Below are 23,790 nucleotides of genomic sequence, written 5' to 3' on the forward strand. Positions count from 1 at the left end.
AGACCTCAACAAATTCGCGCCAAAAATGGCGTGAACTCATGTGTGTTGCCCACATTCACCACGCCGGGCAGGCGGGTTGGTGACCACAGGGCTGGCTTTGTTGCACCGAAGACACTGCTGCTGTATTTAGTGTTAACTTAAAGAATTAGACTTTAATTCTTTTTCTCCAAAAAATGCCCAACGTCTCAGAACCTTAAGCATATCTCAAGATATGGTATTGTTTCCAGACCCCGCCGGCGAACTACGGGCGTCAGATTGAGCGCAACACGCACATGTACTCATCGCTGCCTCGTTCATCGGTGCTCAGTTCGGAGGCGCGCGTCGCGTTCGGTAAACACAACATGGTGGTGGCGCGCGGCCGCGGACAATCGGTGCCCAACCTAGGTCTCTGGGGACAATGGACTCTATTCCGACTGCGTAGTAACGCTTTTCGCGTGATCCTGCACACCCCCAGACGCCTTGCCTTCCTATATTCAGAAAACTATTCGTTTTGCTATATTCGAAGGCGTGTTCGTAATTTTCTGAATATAAGAACCCATTAGCTAAGTTGTGCACGGATGGAACTTTTCAGTCTATGTGTAGATTCACACGTATCCTGGAAAGACCAATCGTCTCGGCTTAAGAATTTTTTGTTAGAAACTTTATTAATTTATGCCATATAAATTCCGTTTTGCAGTCCATTTTGCAAGATATTGTTTTACAAGTTGTAACGTCAGAACATATTTTGGTGTTTGAAATTTTCTAACGGAAAATTCTCACAATGTGTTGTCAGCTTTATTCGTGTCGACATAAAGTCGCCTCTCCGCTCTATATCAAGCTAGACCAAGCTGAACCAGAGTGGCCTATACAAGCAACCAAAGAAAATATTCACAACATTAATAAACTTTTAAGAAATTACATCATTTAGCTGTTACTTTTTTAATAGATATCAGAAAGTTTATAACATATTTAAAGCCCGAACTACATTTTATAAAATATATTACTTAGACCACTCTGGTTCTGTTAGCCTTAATTATGTATTAAAACCAGTAACCTTATTATTATGGAAATAAGGTAGCTTCTCCGCTTCTCCTACTAGACATCCATTCGCTTTAAATTAATTTTAATTAACAGTCGCCTTAGTAATGCAAACTCTTCGTAATATTATGTTTAGCGAACTGTCGTAGTAATTTTAAGTTTTAATTACCTTAGTTTTACCACGACCTTAGCTTTCGTGTCTAGTGATGTTTTTGTTAAAACGATCCTCTCGAGATGGTGTTTAATGTCAACAATGGAAATAATTTTGTTTCTAAATTTACATTACCGCAATATCAGGTTTCTGTTAATATTATATTAAATTTTATAGATTTCGATTTCTTTCGAGAGTAGGTTTTCATATTAATAAAAATTTTAGCTGTATCTGCAATTTCTAGGATTACGTGGCAAAGCAGAGGGTGATAATACAATCTCTGCAAACTAAATATGTAGATGCTTGTAATTTTTTACAAAATTTATACAAATAATAAATGTTTACTAGACTAAAAACTTGAGTTGTTCATATAAGATAACTGATTTTTAGCTTGACTTTTTATGTTCGAAATTTAAATGTTTACAAAAATAAACACTAAAGTTTAAAAAAATACCACAAATGTTAAAAGATTATTACTTATTTTCAACCGACGCAACTACTCAACAGTTTCCAATATTAAAAAAGAACATACAACAAAATTAAGAAGAGATGCTTAACATTAACAGTTCTATATAATAATAATAACTAACTAATTAATAAATAAAACATTATTACAAATTGATTAATAGCCAGGGAGAAAAAAAAAGCGAGAAAGATATTCTAAAATAAATAAGGGTATTATTAAACAAAAAAAAAGTTAATGAATCACAATTTAAAAAAAAATTAAAATCAAAATTAAAATAAAAAAAGTTAAAATAAAAATCAAAAAATCAAATTGCTGATTCTTTTTTTGTTGGAAATTAAACCAGAATCTGATGATGACATCCCAGAGAAATCGAGGGGATTCATCGAAAATCGTAGTGGCGACTAGTGCGTTTGTTTTTTTTTTCGTCTACTTACAATTAGTATTGGTAGGTATATGACATAAATACGTTAATTGGTATTGGTATATGACAGTGTGGTGGATTTAGCTCTGATCCTACATGGGGAAAGAGGTCTATGCCCAGCAGTGGAATATTACAGGCTGAAGCGTAATATGACATAAATACGAGTGAAGAGATAAATAATAAAATTAGAACAAATAATAATAAGTTGTTGAATAATGTGTTAAGAAATAGTTTTTAATAAGTAGGTATTTTTTCACTTGTCTTTTTTAAATCAATTCTTTTAAACGTTTTGTATGTCGTCTTTGTTTTGCTGTAAATAATTTTATTTATAAATGTGTAAAAAACTCATGTGATGCATGATCCGTATTTTTTTTTTTGGTAGTCTAAAATATTAAAAATTTCATTCTTCGTAAAGATTTTTTACCAAAAACTAAATAAAAAGTGTTGTCGTCACTTTTTAAATTATCTTTTAGAAATATTTGAAAAAAAACTATATTTTAGTCTATATTATCACTTTATGATTAAAAACTTTTCTTAAAAAATCTACAGTCAAAATATTTTGTTAAAAATAAGTATTACAAGTGGAGATTGTTACTTTACGTTTTACACGCAGTTTTATAGTTTGATATTGATTTTAATACTAATTGTATTATCAAATAAAAAATAAAAAAAAAAATACTTATTTAATATTATATAAAATATATAATTACTTTAAAAAATTATTTGCCACTCATATTTTTGTGCTAGGGGTCTGATTTAAGTTCACTAACTTAACTTTAATACAGTGACGTCACGAGCTGACCCTAACACAAAAATATGAATAAAACAAATAACGAAATGTTAAACAATACAATTATTTAATCAGCTGAAAAAGAAGAGACGATACCTCGAGGCAGCCCTTCGCCCTCACTGCGTGAAGTTCGATCTCGACTGGGTAGTGGGAGTGTGAGGCTTGAAGGAGATGAGCTCACACGCTCTTCATTGAGAGCCTCCGTACCTAGGCAGCGACCGCAGACTATGCCGTGGTAAGATATATGTTTGGGTGAGTGAGTGTGCCTTCGTGCGTGCCTATGAGTTCATCAAAATTGCATAAAAACACAAAACATACCGTTAACGATAACATTTTGCTATTGCTGTGGATTGTATGTAACATTTCTGTGAGAACTCGACACTGTATGATGTATTCAAACCAATCACTCATAATCAGACCTGCCTATTTCGTTATATTTTATGAAAGGTACTTTTCGTATTAGAGATATTTGCAACGGCTATATACAAAATAATACGTTATAACGATACGCTACTTTTAAAACGTCTATTATTTTTTACGTTATAGTATATTAGTATAATTTTTTTTTTGTCGTACTAACTCAGAAACCTTTGTGGGCCATTACTTTGCTAAAGATCATGACATGATTATATGCATAGTTTACGATTCTATAAAGGACGCCATCTTTGGTGCGAACTTGTGGAGGTATATGTCCAGCTGTGGACTGTATTAGGCTGAAGTGAAAGGACATACAGACAAACATTTATTTTTATAGATATAGACTAGCGGCCCGCTCTCATTTCGCTTCGGGTAACTTAAGTTTTACCAATAAAATTTTATGATTTTGATAATATTCTATTCATCCTATTATGTCATTGATGTTACAATATATCGATTATCATATTTTTTATATTCGATACAGTAGTTTTAAATGAAAGTATCTTTTTACAATATTTACATTACGCTTTTTTTTTGCAATTTCATCCACCACAGTAAAATAATTCCACATTTGTCCTTTTCGTGGCATTTTAATTAATTATACTAAAATACTATGACTAAACTCATTAAACAACTAAATTATATTTACAGTTCCTCAAAAGGCAACACCGCAATCGTAAAAAATAACAAATTCACGAAAATAACGAATATCATACGAGAACAAACGCGTTATCCATACTGATTACTGACTCGGAAACGAAATAAATAAGTCTAACGTGTAATATTATATAATAACAACACGAACATTCTAATTATCTCAAAATATTAGTTTTTAAAAATATATTAGTTCTGCACATTGAAAGGAAAAAAGTTCTTAGTTAGTTACCACAGAATACAATTTGACATGGGACTAATATATTATACGGGAAGGTGAGATGTTCTGAATATTGAAAGGAAAATAGTTCTTAGTCAGTTACAATAGAAAACAATTTGACATTGGACTAATATACTATACGGCAAGATGAGACGTTCTGGACATTGTAAGGAATTTTGTTCTTATTCCGTTACAATATAATATTGCTTTGTGTACCATTATGTTCTGATGTAATAAAAAACAACCTGAAATCGCAATACTAGTAGTTGACGTTACTCTCGCCTTTTTACCTTCTTTCTGAAAAAAGATTTAATTTAAATGACTACTTTCAAAGATAAAAATATTACAAATTATGTAGTGTCATGGGACACCAGGTAAGAACGAAGTTCCTTCGGATAGTATACAAGCAACACAATTTGAAAAAAAATATGTTGAATTTTATATATATTTTCTAGTTCTTGATTTTTTTTTTTTTAACTTTGTTGATTGATTTTTAATTAAGTACATAAAATTATTTAGGAAATTTAGTATTTTAGAAAATAACAAATACCGTAAAATAAAATAAATCAAAGAAAATAATAATAATTCAAACTATTAAGTGAAATAAAACATATGTCTTCATTTATTTAAAAATTATATTTAAAAAAGTTATAGTAATATTTTAGTTTTACTCACGTCATATTATACAGTCGTGTCACTGATATTACGTCACTTCCGTTATATACTTTTCTTACGGTTGTAGTATCACATTTTTTTCAGTTCGGTCGCCCAGCCAAATGTCAAGCCTGCCGTAAGGAACCTCGTTTCAAAAATATTCTTTTAACATAAATAACGTTTGCCATGTAAAATAAATAATAGTTTATATGATTATTTTATCCGCTATCCAATATAACGAACAGCTCTATTCGTTTAATGGAAAGAGATCTTATTTTTCCTATAATTCTAAAAACGGATAATAAATTGGAACGGAACATTGGTATGCTTAGTGTGTCGTCTTATACAGGCAGACGACAGACGTGCGACAGTGGGATTGCGAAATGACATGCGGCTGGCTAGAGTCGCTGGGGCTGGAGGCCTACGTTCCGGCGGCAAGGGCCTGGCTGGGGGACACGAGGGGAGCCCTCGCTGCAGCTCCGTCAGCCGTCTTCGAGCGAGAGCTCGGACTGAGGCACCCACTGCATAAGAAGAAAATCGTGCTTGCCCTTGCTGACCTCATGGTAATCCCCCCTCCCCACGCACTCAGTATTTTTTGTATGATTATTCCGGGGCGATTAGCATAATGCTAAAACTTACGTGGTGACCCTTAGCGTTGACAAGCTTCGGGCTAAGTTGTCAGCACCGACGGACATGGTGACTCTAAAATTAGCCACATGATATTGTAAAATTTTATTGTCGTTAATGTACACGTTTTATATAGCTTTCACTCTTAAGACAACCGAATCGATTTTTATCAAATATAGCTAAGAGAAGCTGCATCGAAATCGATCTACCCATTTTTTTTTTGTGAGGGGGTTAGAACACATGCATCAATAATTTGACGTGTTACCTGTGACCAGGGTGGGCACGGCGACCCGCTGCTGACGGCGGCGGGGCGGCTGGACGGCGCGTGGGCGCTGCGCTGGCTGGAGGACGTGGGCGTGGGAGGCGCGCGAGCGGCCGCGGCGGACGGCGCGCTGGATGGCCGTCTGCTGCACCGCCTTACGCACGCCGAGCTGCACGCGCACCTGCGCGTCGCCACCGCGCTGCACGCGCTCTCCATACGTAGAGGTGCGCCCGGCAGCTGCTGCTGTGTCGTTGTTGTTGTTATTGTTGCTGTCACTGTCGGCGGACGGCGCGCTGGATGGCCGTCTGCTGCACCGCCTTACGCACGCCGAGCTGCACGCGCACCTGCGCGTCGCCACCGCGCTGCACGCGCTCTCCATACGTAGAGGTGCGCCCGGCAGCTGCTGCTGTGTCGTTGTTGTTGTTATTGTTGCTGTCACTGTCGGCGGACGGCGCGCTGGATGGCCGTCTGCTGCACCGCCTTACGCACGCCGAGCTGCACGCGCACCTGCGCGTCGCCACCGCGCTGCACGCGCTCTCCATACGTAGAGGTGCGCCCGGCAGCTGCTGCTGTGTCGTTGTTGTTGTTATTGTTGCTGTCACTGTCGGCGGACGGCGCGCTGGATGGCCGTCTGCTGCACCGCCTTACGCACGCCGAGCTGCACGCGCACCTGCGCGTCGCCACCGCGCTGCACGCGCTCTCCATACGTAGAGGTGCGCCCGGCAGCTGCTGCTGTGTCGTTGTTGTTGTTATTGTTGCTGTCACTGTCGGCGGACGGCGCGCTGGATGGCCGTCTGCTGCACCGCCTTACGCACGCCGAGCTGCACGCGCACCTGCGCGTCGCCACCGCGCTGCACGCGCTCTCCATACGTAGAGGTGCGCCCGGCAGCTGCTGCTGTGTCGTTGTTGTTGTTATTGTTGCTGTCACTGTCGGCGGACGGCGCGCTGGATGGCCGTCTGCTGCACCGCCTTACGCACGCCGAGCTGCACGCGCACCTGCGCGTCGCCACCGCGCTGCACGCGCTCTCCATACGTAGAGGTGCGCCCGGCAGCTGCTGCTGTGTCGTTGTTGTTGTTATTGTTGCTGTCACTGTCGGCGGACGGCGCGCTGGATGGCCGTCTGCTGCACCGCCTTACGCACGCCGAGCTGCACGCGCACCTGCGCGTCGCCACCGCGCTGCACGCGCTCTCCATACGTAGAGGTGCGCCCGGCAGCTGCTGCTGTGTCGTTGTTGTTGTTATTGTTGCTGTCACTGTCGGCGGACGGCGCGCTGGACGGCCATACCTACCTGGCTCTATACGTAGACTACTTTTTAACAATGATATAATCTATTTTCATTTCATTGATTTTGAGTTCAATACAACTCAGTTCAATTCAACAGATATTATTGCAACAGCAGTTTTATTATTATTGTAGATCAAAATACAAATATACATAGCAAGAATACAAAAAAAAAAAAAAATGAACAAACGCAATCTAATCGCTAAAAGAGCTATTTCTTCCAGACGACCTTTGGTCATAGAACACGATACAATAGTTGGAAAAGTAGTTAGTATTTGAATCCAGAAAAAAATATAAATAACTAATATTTACATACTAACAGGTATCCAGGTACTCCGTGACAACAAATTCAACCCCGAAACGATGATCCGACGCGCGCCTGAAGAACCAGGCGAGGAACGCGATGAAGGCAGCGAACTGGCGCGCTGGTCCTCGCACCGCGTCATGCAGTGGCTTAAAGAGATCGACCTCGCCGAGTACGCGCCTAATCTACGCGGCGCCGGTCAGTAACCTACCAGTACCCGAACGAACAACCAGTACACACACTACCGGCCACTACACGCACTACCGGCCACTACACGCACTACCGGCCACTACACGCACTACCGGCCACTACACGCACTACCGGCCACTACACGCACTACCGGCCACTACACGCACTACCGGCCACTACACGCACTACCGGCCACTACACGCACTACCGGCCACTACACGCACTACCGGCCACTACACGCACTACCGGCCACTACACGCACTACCGGCCACTACACGCACTACCGGCCACTACACGCACTACCGGCCACTACACGCACTACCGGCCACTACACGCACTACCGGCCAATACACGCATTACCGGCCACTACATGCTTTACCGCCCAGTAAACGCACTTCCGACTGCTCACTAATAATGCATGGTCAGGGGTGATATATTTATATTGTGTGATTCTTAAACACTCAAGAACATGATAACTCAAGGTTGAACAGAATATTTAAAGCACCACATTAAAAAAAATACTAAGAAAACTAATCAAATTATCTTGTATATTCTATGTTTATAAAAAAAACCATTTTTATTTGTTGTTGTGGAGTCTAACTTATGGCGACATCTTTTGGCAAATAATTGGAATGAATACTAATCCTATATACGGAAATTAACCCTATACATATATTATTTTTATTTGACAGGTGTCCATGGCGGATTGATGTTGCTGGAACCTCGATTTACGGCAGAGCTACTTGCAGCGCTACTCAATATCCCTGCCAATAAGACCTTGCTGCGACGACATCTCACACAGAGGTTCGTTTACTTTTAAATTAAATAATTGTGTTTGCTCGCAAACGAAAAAAAACCGACTTCAATTACATCGACGAGTAATACAACGTAGTTTGACGAAAAAATAGTCAAGTAACTACGCGTTATCAAAGATTACTCAAAAAGTAGTTATCAGATCTCGATAAAATTTATATGTGACCACATGATAAACATCACCTTTCGATTAAATTAAAAATTATCAAAATCGGTACACCCAGTAAAAAGTTATTGCGGATTTTCAAGAGTTTACCTCGATTTCTCTAGGATCCCATCATCAGATCCTGGTTTCCTTATCATGGTACTAAACTAGGGATATCTTCTTTCCAACGAAAAAAGAATTATCAAAATCGGTACACCCAGTAAAAAGTTATTGCGGATTTTCAAGAGTTTCCGTCGATTTCTCTGGGATCCCATCATCAGATTCTGGTTTTCTTATCATGGTACCAAACTAGGGATATCTCCTTTCCAACAAAAAAAGAATTATCAAAATCGGTCTTTCGATTAAAAAAAAATTGTCGAAATCGGTCCACACGGTCAAAAGTTCTGATGTAACATACATAAAAAAAAAATACAGTCGAATTGAGAACCTCCTCCTTTTTTGGAAGTCGGTTAAAAATAATTAAATAATAATCAGTTCTAAATCTAAAAAGTTATATATGTTCTATAAATTTGAATTATATACACTTTTTATTTCATAGGTTTAACGATTTGCTTGGAAGAGACGTGATACAGCAAAAACGAAACGCTGAACAAACACTGGGGTATCAACCACTTACAGCTACTACCAAATATAAGGTACTTGATATAAAAACTGCTTTATTTATGTCTAGTAGAAACAATTTCTCTGCTTCATTTACTTCTTTTTTTTTACTTGTCTGTTTTTGTTTAATGAAAGAAATATGAAAGATGAGAAATAGAAATAAGGCCGGCTGCCATTGCTATAAATCTATAAAATGTCGTTTTTCTAACAGACACTTTTTACCACATTTTTATTAGCTTGGGTTGTATGTATGTAATGGAATCTTTGAACATAATTTTCACCAATTTCCAGAAGTTTGATTAATTTGAAACTTTGCACACGTATCAAGGACCGGTGACAATGCAATAATTCAATAACAGTTTCCCAATATCCTTATTAGGACCATCACAATTAATAAATTCTTTCGTGGATCCTCTGTAAGGAAGTAAGAGAGATAATGCTGCGCATGCCATGTCCGCAAATAATTCATTGGAAAATCGAACTAAGAAATAAAAAATAAATTATAGTTTCGTTTCGTAATCGAACTAAAAAGTAGGAAATAATTTTTAATTACAAAGAGTTTATATTACAGTAGTAGAAGATCGAACAATCAATCATTAAAAAAATACTTCAAAATAAAATTCAATTCAGAATTTAAAAGCGTGGGGTGCTTGATATATTAAATGTGGAGAGTTATAAAAACATAGTAAAAAGTTATGAAAATATAGCAAAATGCACCCCACGTTTTTTACTCTGAATTGAAATTGAAAGCATACTTGAATAAAAAAATGATAATGATTATGATTAGTAGATAGTAATATACATTGAACTGTTTAATCGCTCGCTTCTGTGTATTGCAGGCTTTTATCACGTATAGTTCGCGTCATGTAAAAAGAACGCTGAAGAAACTGGAGGGGGCGCGTTTGCGCATGGGTATATTCGCGCATGAAAGTACTACTGTTTATTTTTTAATTACGTTTACATTTTTTTTAAACAAAAGCAATAAAAACATTTTTAGTTGTTGTCGCCGGTAGAACTAGCAATTATATATAAAATTACAGTCGTTAATTCAAACCTGCGATAATTCGAACCTCCCTATAATTCAAAGTCATTACGAGTTCCCTATAAAATCTATTTATATTTCGAACTAAATGAAAACAAATTTATTTATTTATTTATTTATTTATGTTTATTAGGAAGACATACAGTTTGATATACATTAAAAATAAAATTTAAGTGACATACATTTACCAGTTAAGTCTTCACATAATAATAGCACAAATAATAGCAATTAGTACATTAATAAAAAAGGCATACTAATTTCAACTCTAAGGGTCTAAATTTAGATATATATTTTCGTATACCAAATTAAAATGCCAATAAAATATGATTGAAAACGAAAAAAAATGACAACAAAAAAGTGACAGAATTCTAACAATATCAGATATTAAGATTACAATTAAAATTAATTAAAATTAAAATATCATCGAGAAATGATATATCATCGTATTATAATACATTTTTATACACATGGTAATTCGAACGAAAAAACCGAGTCGACTTTAACTATAATTTCTGTGGAATAATTGTAAGGCTTTTTCTAAAAAGGGAGGCAAACATCTTAAACCTTAGCGTATCAATATATATGACAGATTGAAGAATATAATTAAATAGAATTTAAAAAATGTTTTATTCAGTGTATGTTTCATTTAATTACCTAAAATTAAAGCAAGGGTGTTACTCCTTCCATTAAGTCGTCGCAGGTGACGTGAAATCTAGATGAGGATGCGGTGTTGGTGCTGGATGTGGCCATTTCATCATCGTCACCGTCGTCACTTGAGCTTTCATCGTTATTTGAGTCAGACTCATCATCCCCTACACGAATAACGAAAGTTTCTGTCATCATGTCCACCACATGATCACTTTTATAATAATCGGCCTCTATTTCTTTCACCTTGGTGCATAATTTTCCCCACTCTGGTGCTCCCATTGAATTTATTTTTTCATTGACCAGGTCAGTAATAAGTGCAAGGTTCCAACTCACATTTTTGCTGGCGACATATCCCTTTATTTGGGACCAGACCATTTCTATGGGATTTAGGTCTGGATGGTATGGGGGCAAACGAAGTACAGAATGACCTGCTTCGCTTAATATTGTATCAATATTATATTTTTTATATTGGTCTTTGTATTTTTTTATTAAATTGTATAACTGTGGCTTTAACATAGATTCTTCATAAGAAATATCTTTTTGACGGAGCCAGGTTTGCATGTCTGCTTTCTTTGTAGTGGACGTTGGTGCAGCATCTAGTTGTTGGTTGTGGTAAGACGCATTGTCGACTACCACTACTGCATTTGGAGGTAAATTTGGCATCAGCTTAGTACGGAGCCACCGCTCGTAATTCTCTGAGTTCATATTATCGTGATAGTCACCGCTTTTTGTACCGGCTTTGAATGTCAGCAAGGCATTCGGCACAAAACCTGCTTCACTACCTGCGTGCACGATGACCAAGCGATTTCCTTTCGATATAGGTTTTTTAATGCCTTTTGTGGAACCGTCTGTCCAAGAATGATGATACGCATGGGAACTATCGACGTATGATTCGTCAGTGTAAATTACAGCTCTTCCTTCCTCTCTATATTTCTTTATCTTTCTTAGATATTCAATCCTTTGGAATCGAATTTGTGACTGTTCAATCAAAATTTTTCTATTTGTTTCTGTTTTTTTCCACTTAAAACCCATGTTCTTTAATATTCGCCTGAGACTTGCTGCAGATCCTTGGAAATTCAGATCATCCTGTAACTTCATTTGCAACTTGCCTATGGTAGGCAATTCTTTTTCAGTAACGTGGAAATTGTGGATCATTCTTTTTATAACACCCTGGTCAAAGCTATCAATTTGTGTTATTGGTTTTTGTTTCATTCTTTTATTTTTGCCGGGAGTTCGGAAGACAGTAAGAAATTCCGAATCTTTCGAACCTTTTACAATTCGTCTCACTGTAGACTCGGAACATTTTGTTGCCTCTGCGGTCCGTTTCATACACTGTTTTAAATTCTTGACTGCATTATTATCAGCCTCTTTCTTCATAAAACAATATACGTTATAAATCATTTTTCTCACTTCTCTATGTAAAACCATTTCGTTATTTAAAACTTTACACGTACGTTTATGTATTTTTATTTTTTGAATCAGGAGTGTCCCAATTGTATGCAATATCGAAGTCCTTGATGAATAGCCAGAAGTCGTCAGTCCAAAGAATAACACAAAACAAATCACTGAGCACTCAAAAATCCAAAAGCAAGCCAAGTCGTTAAAACATATAATCCAAAGAGCACCCGTAACGTACAACATCAAGGAAGGCGACGAGACGAATGAGCTAATTCGTATTATTCTGATGTTCTTTGCCATTAAAATTTAACAAATATTACTAACAATAAAGAAAACAAAGTATAATATTTTTTAAGCAACACATGTAGTTTAAGAAAACAAAAGAGGCGCATATGGTCATTTTGTATCCTTTTATTTAAAATGTTCGTTAAAAAGGACGTCACAAATAAAATTTACAACACAGTCAAAGAAAACAAAGTATAATATTTTTTAAGCAACACATGTAGTTTAAGAAAACAAAAGAGGCGCTTGGGTTATTTATGGTCATTTTGTATCCTTTTATTTAAAATGTTCGTTAAAAAGGACGTCACAAATAAAATTTACAACACAACAGAGTAGCGTGTGTAAAAAAATGTCGACCCAATTAGTATTATTGTCACACTATTTGTATTTGTTTTGATTAAAAAACCTTACGCCCGCGGCGCATTTGCTCTAACAGTTGACAAAAGGACTCATACCATTGTTTTTGCCAGTGCTATGTGCTATACTTATATATTATATGGGATAACGTTAAAAAATAAAACAATATATATTAACTTAATAGCAAATTGCTTTACGGTAACATTGTTTTAACTTATTTACAAATTATAGTTCGTGAAAATTTAAAATATTCGTAAAGAATACTGCCTATTTTGTTACTCATTTTGTCCCTATTTGCCTAATAAAAAAAGTATTGAAATGCTATATTTAAAAATATTAATTATCTATGCTTTCGATATTCGTATTTTAATCATTTTTATGTGTTTAAAATGATTAATTGGTATTTGTTTTTAGTGGAATAAACAGTAAATGGAGTTTTACAAGTGTCCGTATGCCAATGTGTTGTGAAAGTGAGTGATAAATGCGGAAAAAACGTGAATTACGATTGACAGTGGTTTGTTTACCAAATAAGACTGTTCCAAAAAATGGACAGTACGAAAAAGTTTTATCAAGAGTTGGCAACACTGTAAATCGTCTTTGCGCATTTTGACAACCAGCGTTCTTTTTACATGACGCGAATTATATGTTATAAATAATTTTTCTCACTTTTCTATGTAAAACTATTTCGTAATTTAAAACTTTTGTGCGCGATAGTATTATTGTGTCGACATATCACGTGTCGCATGCTTGCCGGTGTGCTATTGGTTGGACAGAAATGTCATTTCTGTCCAACCAATAGCACACCGGCAAGCATGCGACACTTGATAAACACTCCCGTCCCGCTACCCCATACCACCAAATAGACCGATAAATCGCTTCTGCGCAGCTTCAAGGCCAGCGTTCTTTTTACATGACGCGAACTATACCTAGTTAAAAACCAAAGCACTTACTTTCAACCTAACATAGGTTATTACTTTATTTAGGTAAAGCTTTAGATTAGGAAAAAACCGAATTTCGGGACCGTGGGGGGAAAGGGGGGGGGGACGCCACCCCTGGTACCACTGTCACACTTCGAAACCCCATGGTTATGGAGATATCCATTGTTAAAGTTTTGAGGTTAGAAGAAGAATTTCGTAGCTTTCACACATTATTTTCATATTTCACGCTCGTTTTTTTTCACATTTCACACGCTATTTTCCATACTTCACACGTTTTTTTCACGTTTCATAAGTTATTTTCAAAATAAAAACGATCTCGACTCCAAGATCAACAAAAGATACAACTTACGTTACTCATGCTCCGTTCCATAGTTTTCACATGTTATTTTCACATTTGGCACTTGATTTTAACATTCCACACGTTAATTTAACGTTTTCACACGGTTTTTTTAACAAACGATACAACTAATGTTTAACAACTGAGAAATAGATGTTTTAATAAAAAATGACAGGCCATTTATCGTTTCGCTCCAAAAAAATGTAAGCATAAATTCATTGTTTTTGTTTAAATAATTGTAAAGGCAAAGGTCTTGGACCATACAGCCTCGTTTCATTTTATGTTTTTTAATAAAATATAATTTATTTTTATTTATTTACTATTACAAACGAAAAATATTCAATATTTTAGTTCATTTTATATGACAATAAATAAATAAAATATAATGAAGTGAAAAACATGACATGAATAATTTTTTTTACCATAATCGGACTTCAGAAAGGGGCCGTTTATAGGCATAATTCCGTTACAAAAAAACCCTAACCTATCTAATTTAAAAATTACACCGTTTATAGACATAGTTTTGTTACTAAAAAAAAAAAAATAACCCTAACCTATCTAAATTAAAAATTACACCGTTTATAGACATAGTTAAAAAAAAAATAACCCTAACCTATCTAATTTAAAAATTACACAGTTTATAGACATAGTTTTGTTACTAAAAAAAAAATAACCCTAACCTATCTAATTTAAAAATTACACCATTTATCGACGTAATTTTATATCAGTAAATAAAAAGAAAATATATTTAATTAAAAAAACATAACATGAAACAAGGCTGTATGGTTTTTTAGACCTTTGCCTTTACAGTTATTTAAACAAAAAATGAATTTATGCTTACATTGCTTTGGAGCGAAACGATAAGTGGCGCGCCATTTTTTTTTAAAGCACTATATCTCAGTTATTAAACATCAGTTGTATCGTTTGTTAAAAAACCGTGTGAAAAGAATAACTTAAAGTCTTAAATGTTAATTTCAAGTACGAAATGTGAATATAACATCTGAAAGCTACGGAACTAAGCATGGTTACCGCAAGTTGTATCGTTTGTTGATCTTGGAGTCGAGATCGTTTTTACGTACTCCTGTTCGAAAATAACTTATAAAGTTGTGAAACGGCGCATGAATTGCACTGCCCGCAGCGCCGGAGCTAAGGTGAAATCAGACGCGGAGCTCAAAGGTATTATAATAGCTTTAAATTCTTCCTCTGATCTCAAAACTTTAACCATGGATATCTCCATAACCATGGGGTTTCGAGCAGTGTTACCTTGTATAGCTTCTCCTACACCCTCCGCCCCCCACACCCAAAAACCCCATAATTCGGTTTTTCCTAGTCTAGATCTTAGCCCTTTATTATTACAAAAGGTACCAAAGAAGAGCCAGTTCTCGTTGAAGCGCAAGAAGAGCAAAGACGACCTCGACCTCGGCGACCTCGTGTGTCCTCTGAACGACGACTGCTCAGGTGACCTTATGGCCTCACCCGTAAGTCGCCTACTAACAATACTAATACCGCTAGACATCACACTTTATATACAGTTTGAAAAAATGAAGAGGGTTCTCAATTCGAATGTATTTTTTTTTGTCTCATAACTTTTTACTGGATGAAGGTGGTGCTTGTTGTGTACCCGTTTAAATTCGATCGCCATCTAATGAGTAATTTTTGAGTTATTCATAATAATCCGTATTTAATTGACTGTTATACCGACTACCTACGTCGTATTACCTGTCGATCGTAATTGAATTTTAAAAACCGACCAAATAGGTACGAGAACAGTTACTATTTTGTTTATTCAGTACAGAACGACAAAAATGTTCCTTTAATTACGTTGGAAAATAATGTCTTGCAAATGTAAATATGCTGATTTTTAAGATAAATTTACAGTATATATTAATAATAAATTTTGTATTTGAAGTGAAAACGATTAAAAGTATAATTATGTAACGCTTATGTATTAAAGGTCATTGCAGGTTGAATGAAAAATATATAGGGAATTTTATGAATAAAATATTTTTCATGAATAGTTTGGTTTTCAAAGTTACGTTGGTCGATCATCTGAGATGTCAATAGAGCAATTCTTAATTCGTAAGTTGCACGTATTGTTTAGGTCTATAGTTAGACACATGATTGCATTTGTTATGTGTAATGATAATATATTTTATTCTTATTCATTTATGAACACTTGAGCTTAGTACAATTATACCCTGATTTATTTTACTTTTGTTAAAGAATATTTTAATTATTTATTTAAAGTAAGTAATTTGTAAAATATACCTAATGTTGGTTTTAATTGGTAATCCTTACACAATACATCCGTACATCGTCCATCGTAATAGGCAATAAAATTGCATGATTTAGGGGTACAATTGTATTAATATTTTAGCGTGTTTTTATTTAACCGATTTAACCAGGGATACGGTGTGGATTATTAACGTAGTTTTTTTTTTTTTGTGGTGGATATTAACTAACAGAAAGTTTGACGACTAGACCTGCAGGCCTAGCATGCGCGCCACGACAAAATTTTGTCTACCCCTTTTCTCGTATTATCTCCCTATGTCTACAGTAGCTAACATGCGTGCACGCGATACTCTTCTCGTTACGTCAATAGAAGAGATAATCATTAAATTTTAGTGATCTGTGATATTTATCTCTACGGTAGCTAACATGACATCGTAATTTTGTCGAATTTTGTCGTTTTAGGAAGAGAAACTTCTCGTTTTCAATATTATCGACGAGAAAGACGATAAATAAAAAATAAATAAAACCGGGTGCCTATTTTTGTATACCATGGCGTTTCCCTATTATAATTATATAATTTCGGTATACGAAGAGCGGGAAATGCGAAAAGTCGAGTGAAGTGTGCCATATAATGACACAAAAAACGTATTTGCGCCCTGTTGCTTCTTATTCTAAATAATAATAATAATACTTTATTTCAGACCAAAGTATAAGTCCATATTGGGTTAGTACAACAAGACAAGACAACATTCAGAATAAAAAACAAAACAAAATTATATTAAAAAAATCAAAAAGTAAAAATAAAATTAAATAGAATAAAAGTAAAATCAATAATCAAAAAAAAAAAAATCAAAAATTTTAAAAATTAAAAAAAAAAAAACAATGCGTGATAGAATTACAATTATCTAATGTGCGACAAGATATAAAGCACAACACGAGCATATTGTTTTACATGTATAATTAAATTCATTTACTTACGCCGTTTTATTTTCCATATTAGATTTTTTAAATTAAATATACACTTTTTATCTTAGCCAAAGGCCGAGAACATTGTTAAATAAAACATGTGTCACTCGTTTGAAATTATACAAACGTTGGCTCATCCCGGTTTGGCACGATTGGTCAATAACCTTGTAAATTCAACTTTACGACATAATAAATAAGAATGATATTCAGTTGTGATTATGGTTGATAATGTTTCTCTACTCGACAAGGCGAAGTCTTCGGAAGAGAATTTTGTCTCTCGTAGTGCGCATGTTAGGGTAATCGAGAAAATACTCGATGTAGACATTATCTCTCTCTCTCGTCAAGAGATATCTCGTTGTATGCATGCTAGGCCGGCAGGCGTGAATCCAAGAGTGATTTTTTTTTAATACTTGAATTTCCTCATTAAATTAACCACATACATATAAAAAATCAGTACACTGACCAGTTGGTCAGGTAACTAGTTAGTTATCAATCTTGTATCCGCGCCTGTACCTAAAATTAAAAAAAAAATTTGACAATTCCATGGACTCTGTTTTTAGTGGCCCTGCTTTCTGCTCCGCGGGTTGTGGGTCCGATTCCCGCCTGAGTCTGTGTTTATATATATAGTTATTTCTTTATAATTTAATTTTAATAATTATTCGACTCAACAGACGATGAAAGTAAAGTCAGCAACAGCGGGCGTCGCGTCGGCTGTCTGTCCCCCGCGCGATGACTCAAGGACACATTAGTGTTAGTTTTTAATTAACCGAGCTACGACGCTTCTTGGACGTATTTATCACTAGGCAATGGCCTATACTACGCCATACTAAGCCTATGCTATGCTGTAATCTAACCGGAATGCTTCAAGACAAAATTCTAATCTTGATTTTAAATAAAACCTAAATTCTAAATTTCTTAATTTTCTTAATTTTTCTTTTTTTCTTTTTTCTTTTCTTAATTTTTTCTTAATTTATAATTCTCTCTTCCTATTTCTACATTTACTGACATCAAGAATATTGTTAGTCGGAACATCAAACCTAACCGGCACGTATCGCGGCTTAATTTGATTTTATTTATCATAAATAAATTTAATAATTTCAAAGATAGGTAAAAAATATAGCATTTTTTTATCTCTATGTATAACATCCGAACGAGTGCACCCAAATGGATACGTATTTTTTTTAGTATTGGGTATTGTCGAAACAAGATTTATAGGTATATAAGAAAATTTATAAAAATATATTATTCACGAAAAAAATATGGCGGTACGAAATTCGTTAGATCAGCTAGTAATATACTAATATCCATAAATGTGTATAGGAAATGTGGTTAAATACGTCCTTGCGTCTATCCAGTGAGATAAAAGATATTGAAATGCTCGTGGGCCTTGAGTTCTAGTGTTCCAAGAACGATACACGCACATTTATGCACATAGTGTGCACCTTGGTAATTTTTTAAGTTATTTCTTTGCTTTGCTTATTAAATCTTGTATTTTTTTTCCGAATCGATTGATATTTTTAATTTTGTCAAATTAAAAAAGAGATGCCGAATGTAAAAAAAGAAATCTTTTTTTAAAGTAAACATTTTTATTCATTATTATCAATAACAAGCAAAAATACCGACTGTTTTTTTTATATTTAATGTTTAAGGTTATTCCTTTTTATTCAGCAGCTCCTTAAATATTATTGGCAACAATTTGTTTTATTATTAGATATTTCCTTATCTAAAAGCTTTAAAATCTATACGGACATTTTTAACAATTTTTAACTTAAATTGGCGTCACTATGTGGGTGCTAGATATATAATGACGAAAATTTATATTTAAGTATTGTAACAGAGTAGTCAATATAAAGCCAAGGTAATTTTATTTTTGAGTCTTAATTACCAAAAATCATGTCATGAGTACTATTGGTTCGTAGGTTTAAGAAAGTAATTTATTTAATTAGTTATTTAAATTATGAACCTACAATATTATTATTTAAGATAAAAAATATGAACATGTTTCCATGATCCGCAAACCCAGTTATTATGCTAGTTTATTCGAACTTTTTTTATAACATTCCAATCATTCTAGACAAAATTTAATACACATTTTGCAAAACATTTTATATTGTAGTATTGATATTATTGTTATTCAGATTACTAAATGATTTCGCGCTCTGAAAGCTAATAATAACTAAGTAGGTAATTGGAAAATGACTGAGAAATGACAATACATAACTTGTATCATTTCTTCTGCTAATGTTTTGAAAGTAATTTATTGTATTAAAACGTAAGGATATATTATATAATAACAGTTTGTTACTGTAGCTCAGATGATAGAGTAGTTGAGAACACGTTGAGTTTTCTAAGAGTTTTCATTGTTAGTATTTAAATGTGTATTTATTAATGAATCGCTTAAAATAAGTATGTTTAAAACAATTTTCATAATCTTTCCTACTCTGCCCTAAATCGCACAACATACAGTGTTCAAAATACAGCATTTACTGAGTGTTCTGTACAAAAACTTGGACCACAATAACAATTATGTAAATCTCTTATAACTTTTAGAATAAAAAATCAAAATATTGTAGAAAAGTTAATAACTTAACGAAGGTCCAATTTTTATTTTTAAGCTGTGTGAAAATGTCTTCTTGTACTTTGCAATTATACTTGGCGACAAAATTGTATTTTTGTCTTATGTGTACCAAATTTTGGATACGATTTACTTAGACTGGATGAACCATGATCCTGTTCCTACCAAGCTGTGCCAAATCTTATATAAATGTTGTAATAGCCCTTTGTGGACATTTCTGAACCATTTTAGAGTTAAATCTTTACTCACGGAATTCTATCATATAATATAATATAGCAAAGAAATATTTGATTTCATAACAAGTTATAAGAATAATGTAATTAAGAATAATGTTTGAAGATTAACTCTAAAAGGGAATAGCAATAATTCGACCTTTATGATGGACCCTTGTCTTCCATAGCTTTGTAATAATTAAAAATCGGCGGTGATGAATATCATAACAACAGCTCGTTTATACAAAAATGTATTGAAATAATTTTTACAATAACTTAAATAAATATAAAAATGTAAGAGTTAATAAACACTGAATGAATTAATATAATTGTTTTTCATTCCTTATCGTTGAATAGCGGTTGTGATTTAGCAAAATTCGAATCTGCCGTTTTTAATATTTTTAAACCCTCTGAAAAAAAAATCTACTTTATTTAAAAGTATGTATGAAATATTAATAGAAAAAAAAATGGAATGGCAACATTAACAAATTCTTACAGAAGCATCGAGATAAAGTAACCGACATAAATAAAATTTTGATTTGAAGTCAAAATGGTAATTTTTATGACCTTTTCCTCTGCCCTTACGTCTTAGTTCAGCGAGCCTCTCAACTTCAGTCTCTTCTTCGAAATGTTCTCTTTCTTTTCTCAAAGATTCTTCTTGAGCTTGTTTCAAAAGCGACTCTTCTAAAAACGTTAATTCTACAAGGAAATAAACAATATTAGAATGTAAGATATTGTACATATATAATATAAGTAGAAAAACGAGAGTACAAAGAGGTACTGTATCAAACTCATCATCATCACTTCAGCTTATTCAGTGCTGAACATAGGCCTCTCTAAGTTCGCGCCAAAAATGGCGCCAACTCATGTATTTTGCCCATAGTCACCACGCTGGGCAGGCGGGTTGGTGACCGAAGGGCTGACTTTGTCGCACCGAAGACGCTGCTGCCCGTCTTCGTCCTGTGTATTTGAAAGCCAGCAGTTGGATGGTTATCAAGCCATCGGTCGGCTTTTTAAGTTCCAAGGTGGTAGTGGAACTGTGTTATCCCTTAGTCGCCTCTTACGACACCCACGAGAAGAGAGAAGGTGGCTATATTCTTTACTGCTAATACTGTTTCTATCTGCCCCATGCTCCGACCAGCAACATCAACCTACTTAAAATTTCTATCAAATATTTAATAGTTTAACAACAATGATACAATATTTGCACATTGATAACGTTTTTAGAATTAAAAAAAAATCAATTTGTAAAATAAGGACCTGATAAATATTGACTGTATTCGGTATATAAATTCAGATAAAAGATGTGTACTAATATAATGAAAATTAAATTAATGTCTTTAAGTCACGGTCTTATATACACGTCATGAAACTAAGTCTAATTTCAACAGTGAGAGATTAGTAAGAATATGACTATTCATTGTAATTGACTATATTTTAAAACAAATTCTTTACGTGTGATAGAAAAAGAAACAGAATTCTATTCCGTCTTCGTTGTACAGCACACCCATCGATCGTCATGCCTCTGGTGGCCGTAAACCATTATGCCGACGTACCCCCCACTACTGTAGTTACATGACCTGTGTATAAGACCGTGCTTTAAGCATTCTCATCAGGTAGGTACTATAATAGCCTGATTTACCAAATACATTTTGGATATGATCGTTTTTAATAAGAATAATAAAGATTATCAAATTTAAGTTATAGCCGATTTATTTATATCAACTCAATATTGAGTCAAAATTCAACGCAAATTAAACCAAGTTGGTCCACTTATTAAAAACAAAACGCTTTCTAACTCATAAGTCTCGGGTCCATAGCAATCCAGGTTCCATTAAAAGTGGCAGCGGCAGTCGGGCGCGCCTTCGGCTCTGGTTCCATCAACTGCGTCACTTGTAACTTACACTCTGTCGAGAGATTGTTTACAACACTTGTACGAAAGCGCCACTTGCGCATTACCTACGTATAGATGAAACGTTTTCTGTTAACAATGTTTATTGAAATCTTAGTATAGCAAATTATAGTCTGTTTTTTTTTTTTGGCGAACGGGTAAGTACTATGTATATCTTTCGCACATTTCCGATATTGATAGAGTGAGATGGGTTATTGTTAGGGGTGGGGCCAACGCCTTTTTTCTTGTTTTTAAATTTCTATAGGCTCGTTCATATCGAATATTTCTTAAATTTACTGTAGAGAAAATTATATTATTTTTATAGATTAATAACAGACGACGGCTGTTGCGCTGGCGGTTGCGGGTTCGGTCCCGCACATGACAAATATTTGTATTGACTATACAGATGTTTGCCGTGGCCTGGGTGTTTGTGCAGTCCTTGTGTCTCCCCACCGTGTCCCGGTGAGCACGTGGCCCAATAACAGCGCAGTCAAAGTTTTCGAAACCCGTTTGTTAAAAAAAAACAGACTAGAAATGTTACTGCACTGCAACAATCTACTCCACTTTCTATTTAGAAAAAGTGTTGAAGGACTTTCCATCACATCACGACACCACTGGCTGATCATTTGAAAATTACTGGATAAATTTTTGGACAGTATTTGGCTGTCCAAAAAAATTACCAGGTAAGTTAAATTTTTACACGCATTGATAATACTTTGTAATAATAATTATATAAATAATAATTTGTAAAACTTTAATACTGACTATTTTTTACCTGTTTTTCGTATAGTTTCTTTACAGATGTCTCATTAAAAGGTAAAGCTTTGTTGAGCATTGTGTACAAAATGACACCGACAGACCACATATCAGAAAGTTTTGGTAAATACGGAACGCCTTTCAAGACTTCAGGGGCTGCGTACGATAACGAACCGCAGTACGTTTCACTCAACAAATCGCGATCTCTCTGTCTGACATTTCGAGCAAACCCAAAATCCGTTATTTTAACATTGTAATTTGCTGTTATAAGTATGTTTTCACATTTCAAGTCTCTGTGGGCTACGTTCAAAGTATGTATGTAGTTGATTCCAGATAAAATCTGACGCATCCAAAGTCTACTTTGATTTTCTGGCACGGCACCGTTTTGTGACAAGAAATCCAGTAAGTCACCATTTTCGGCAAAGCGGAGAAATATAAAGTATTTGGCACGGCGTTGAAAAATATTGGATACGTGGACAATGTGCGGATGGTTGACACGAATCAAAATGTCTAACTCTCGTGGTAAGAATTTCGTTAAGTAGTCCCGAGGAGCTTGTGCCGTATCTATTACTTTACAGGCCATAATGCTGTGACGGGTTTCGTCTACCAGGTGCGTTGCTTTAAATACCTATGAATTTTTTAAGTTTTATAGGTATTCGAAAAATAGTATTTTTTTATAGTTACATTTAATTTGTTGATACTTACTTTAGCGTAAGAACCCTCTCCAATTATCTTTTCTAATATGAATCCTTTCTCCTGCAACACTAAAATATCTGATTGTGTTGTACTCAAATCTAACTTCTCCGTTGCCGGACACATTTGTGTGACCTTATCGCTTTACATTCTACATAATTATTTTATTTTTACTTTTGTCGGCATAGTGATTAAAATATTATCGATTATAAAAACACATGATCTATTTTTTTTATTGTTCTACATTTTTATCAAAAATACCGTAAATTTTGAAGTTTATCAAAATTGCAATGATGACTTTCGGTATGATTGACACATTACATCAGGTTTGTTTTCTCTTAAGTATGCCAATTAAGTTCTTATATGTTCTAATAATAATAACGTAAAAATTAAAACCCCGACAATACTAACGAAGTAGCGCTCACAGTAA

General features: G+C 35.0%; 2 protein-coding genes across 2 annotated transcripts in view; one reads left to right on the forward strand and one right to left on the reverse strand.

Moving 5' to 3' along the window:
* Nucleotides 1–18,152, forward strand: part of LOC123670066 (liprin-beta-1) — a 33,387-nt gene extending 15,235 nt beyond the window's left edge. Inside the window, exons 5-13 of the mRNA XM_045603574.1 lie at nt 228–384; nt 2,921–3,080; nt 5,140–5,353; nt 5,693–5,903; nt 7,284–7,463; nt 8,147–8,258; nt 8,972–9,068; nt 15,397–15,513; nt 17,905–18,152. Of these exons, the coding sequence (XP_045459530.1) occupies nt 228–384; nt 2,921–3,080; nt 5,140–5,353; nt 5,693–5,903; nt 7,284–7,463; nt 8,147–8,258; nt 8,972–9,068; nt 15,397–15,513; nt 17,905–17,982 (1,326 nt within the window). The 3' untranslated portion in view covers nt 17,983–18,152. The remainder of the gene's footprint in view (nt 1–227; nt 385–2,920; nt 3,081–5,139; nt 5,354–5,692; nt 5,904–7,283; nt 7,464–8,146; nt 8,259–8,971; nt 9,069–15,396; nt 15,514–17,904) is intronic.
* Nucleotides 18,153–20,282: 2,130 nt separating this feature from the next.
* LOC123670525 (testis-specific serine/threonine-protein kinase 6-like) lies at nt 20,283–23,486 on the reverse strand. The gene is made up of 5 exons (XM_045604014.1): nt 23,373–23,486; nt 22,687–23,295; nt 21,820–21,979; nt 20,588–20,719; nt 20,283–20,430 (listed from the first exon to the last, which is right to left on the reverse strand). The coding sequence occupies exons 1-5, from the start codon at nt 23,484–23,486 to the stop codon at nt 20,357–20,359; spliced, it is 1,089 nt and encodes a 362-aa protein (XP_045459970.1). The 3' UTR covers nt 20,283–20,356.
* Between the last annotated feature and the right edge of the window lie 304 nt (nt 23,487–23,790).

Source organism: Melitaea cinxia, chromosome 4, assembly GCF_905220565.1.
Source record: "Melitaea cinxia chromosome 4, ilMelCinx1.1, whole genome shotgun sequence".
NCBI lineage: Eukaryota > Metazoa > Arthropoda > Insecta > Lepidoptera > Nymphalidae > Melitaea > Melitaea cinxia.

Coding starts and splice junctions, on each gene's coding strand:
- LOC123670525 (XM_045604014.1), bottom strand. CDS start 23,486: ATGTGTCCGGCAACGGAGAAGTTAGATTTGAGTACAACACAATCAGAT. Junction 23,296..23,372: donor GAGAGGGTTCTTACGCTAAA/GTAAGTATCAAC, acceptor AAAAATTCATAG/GTATTTAAAGCAACGCACCT. Junction 20,720..21,819: donor TATGGACCCGAGACTTATGA/GTTAGAAAGCGT, acceptor ATTTCCTTGTAG/AATTAACGTTTTTAGAAGAG.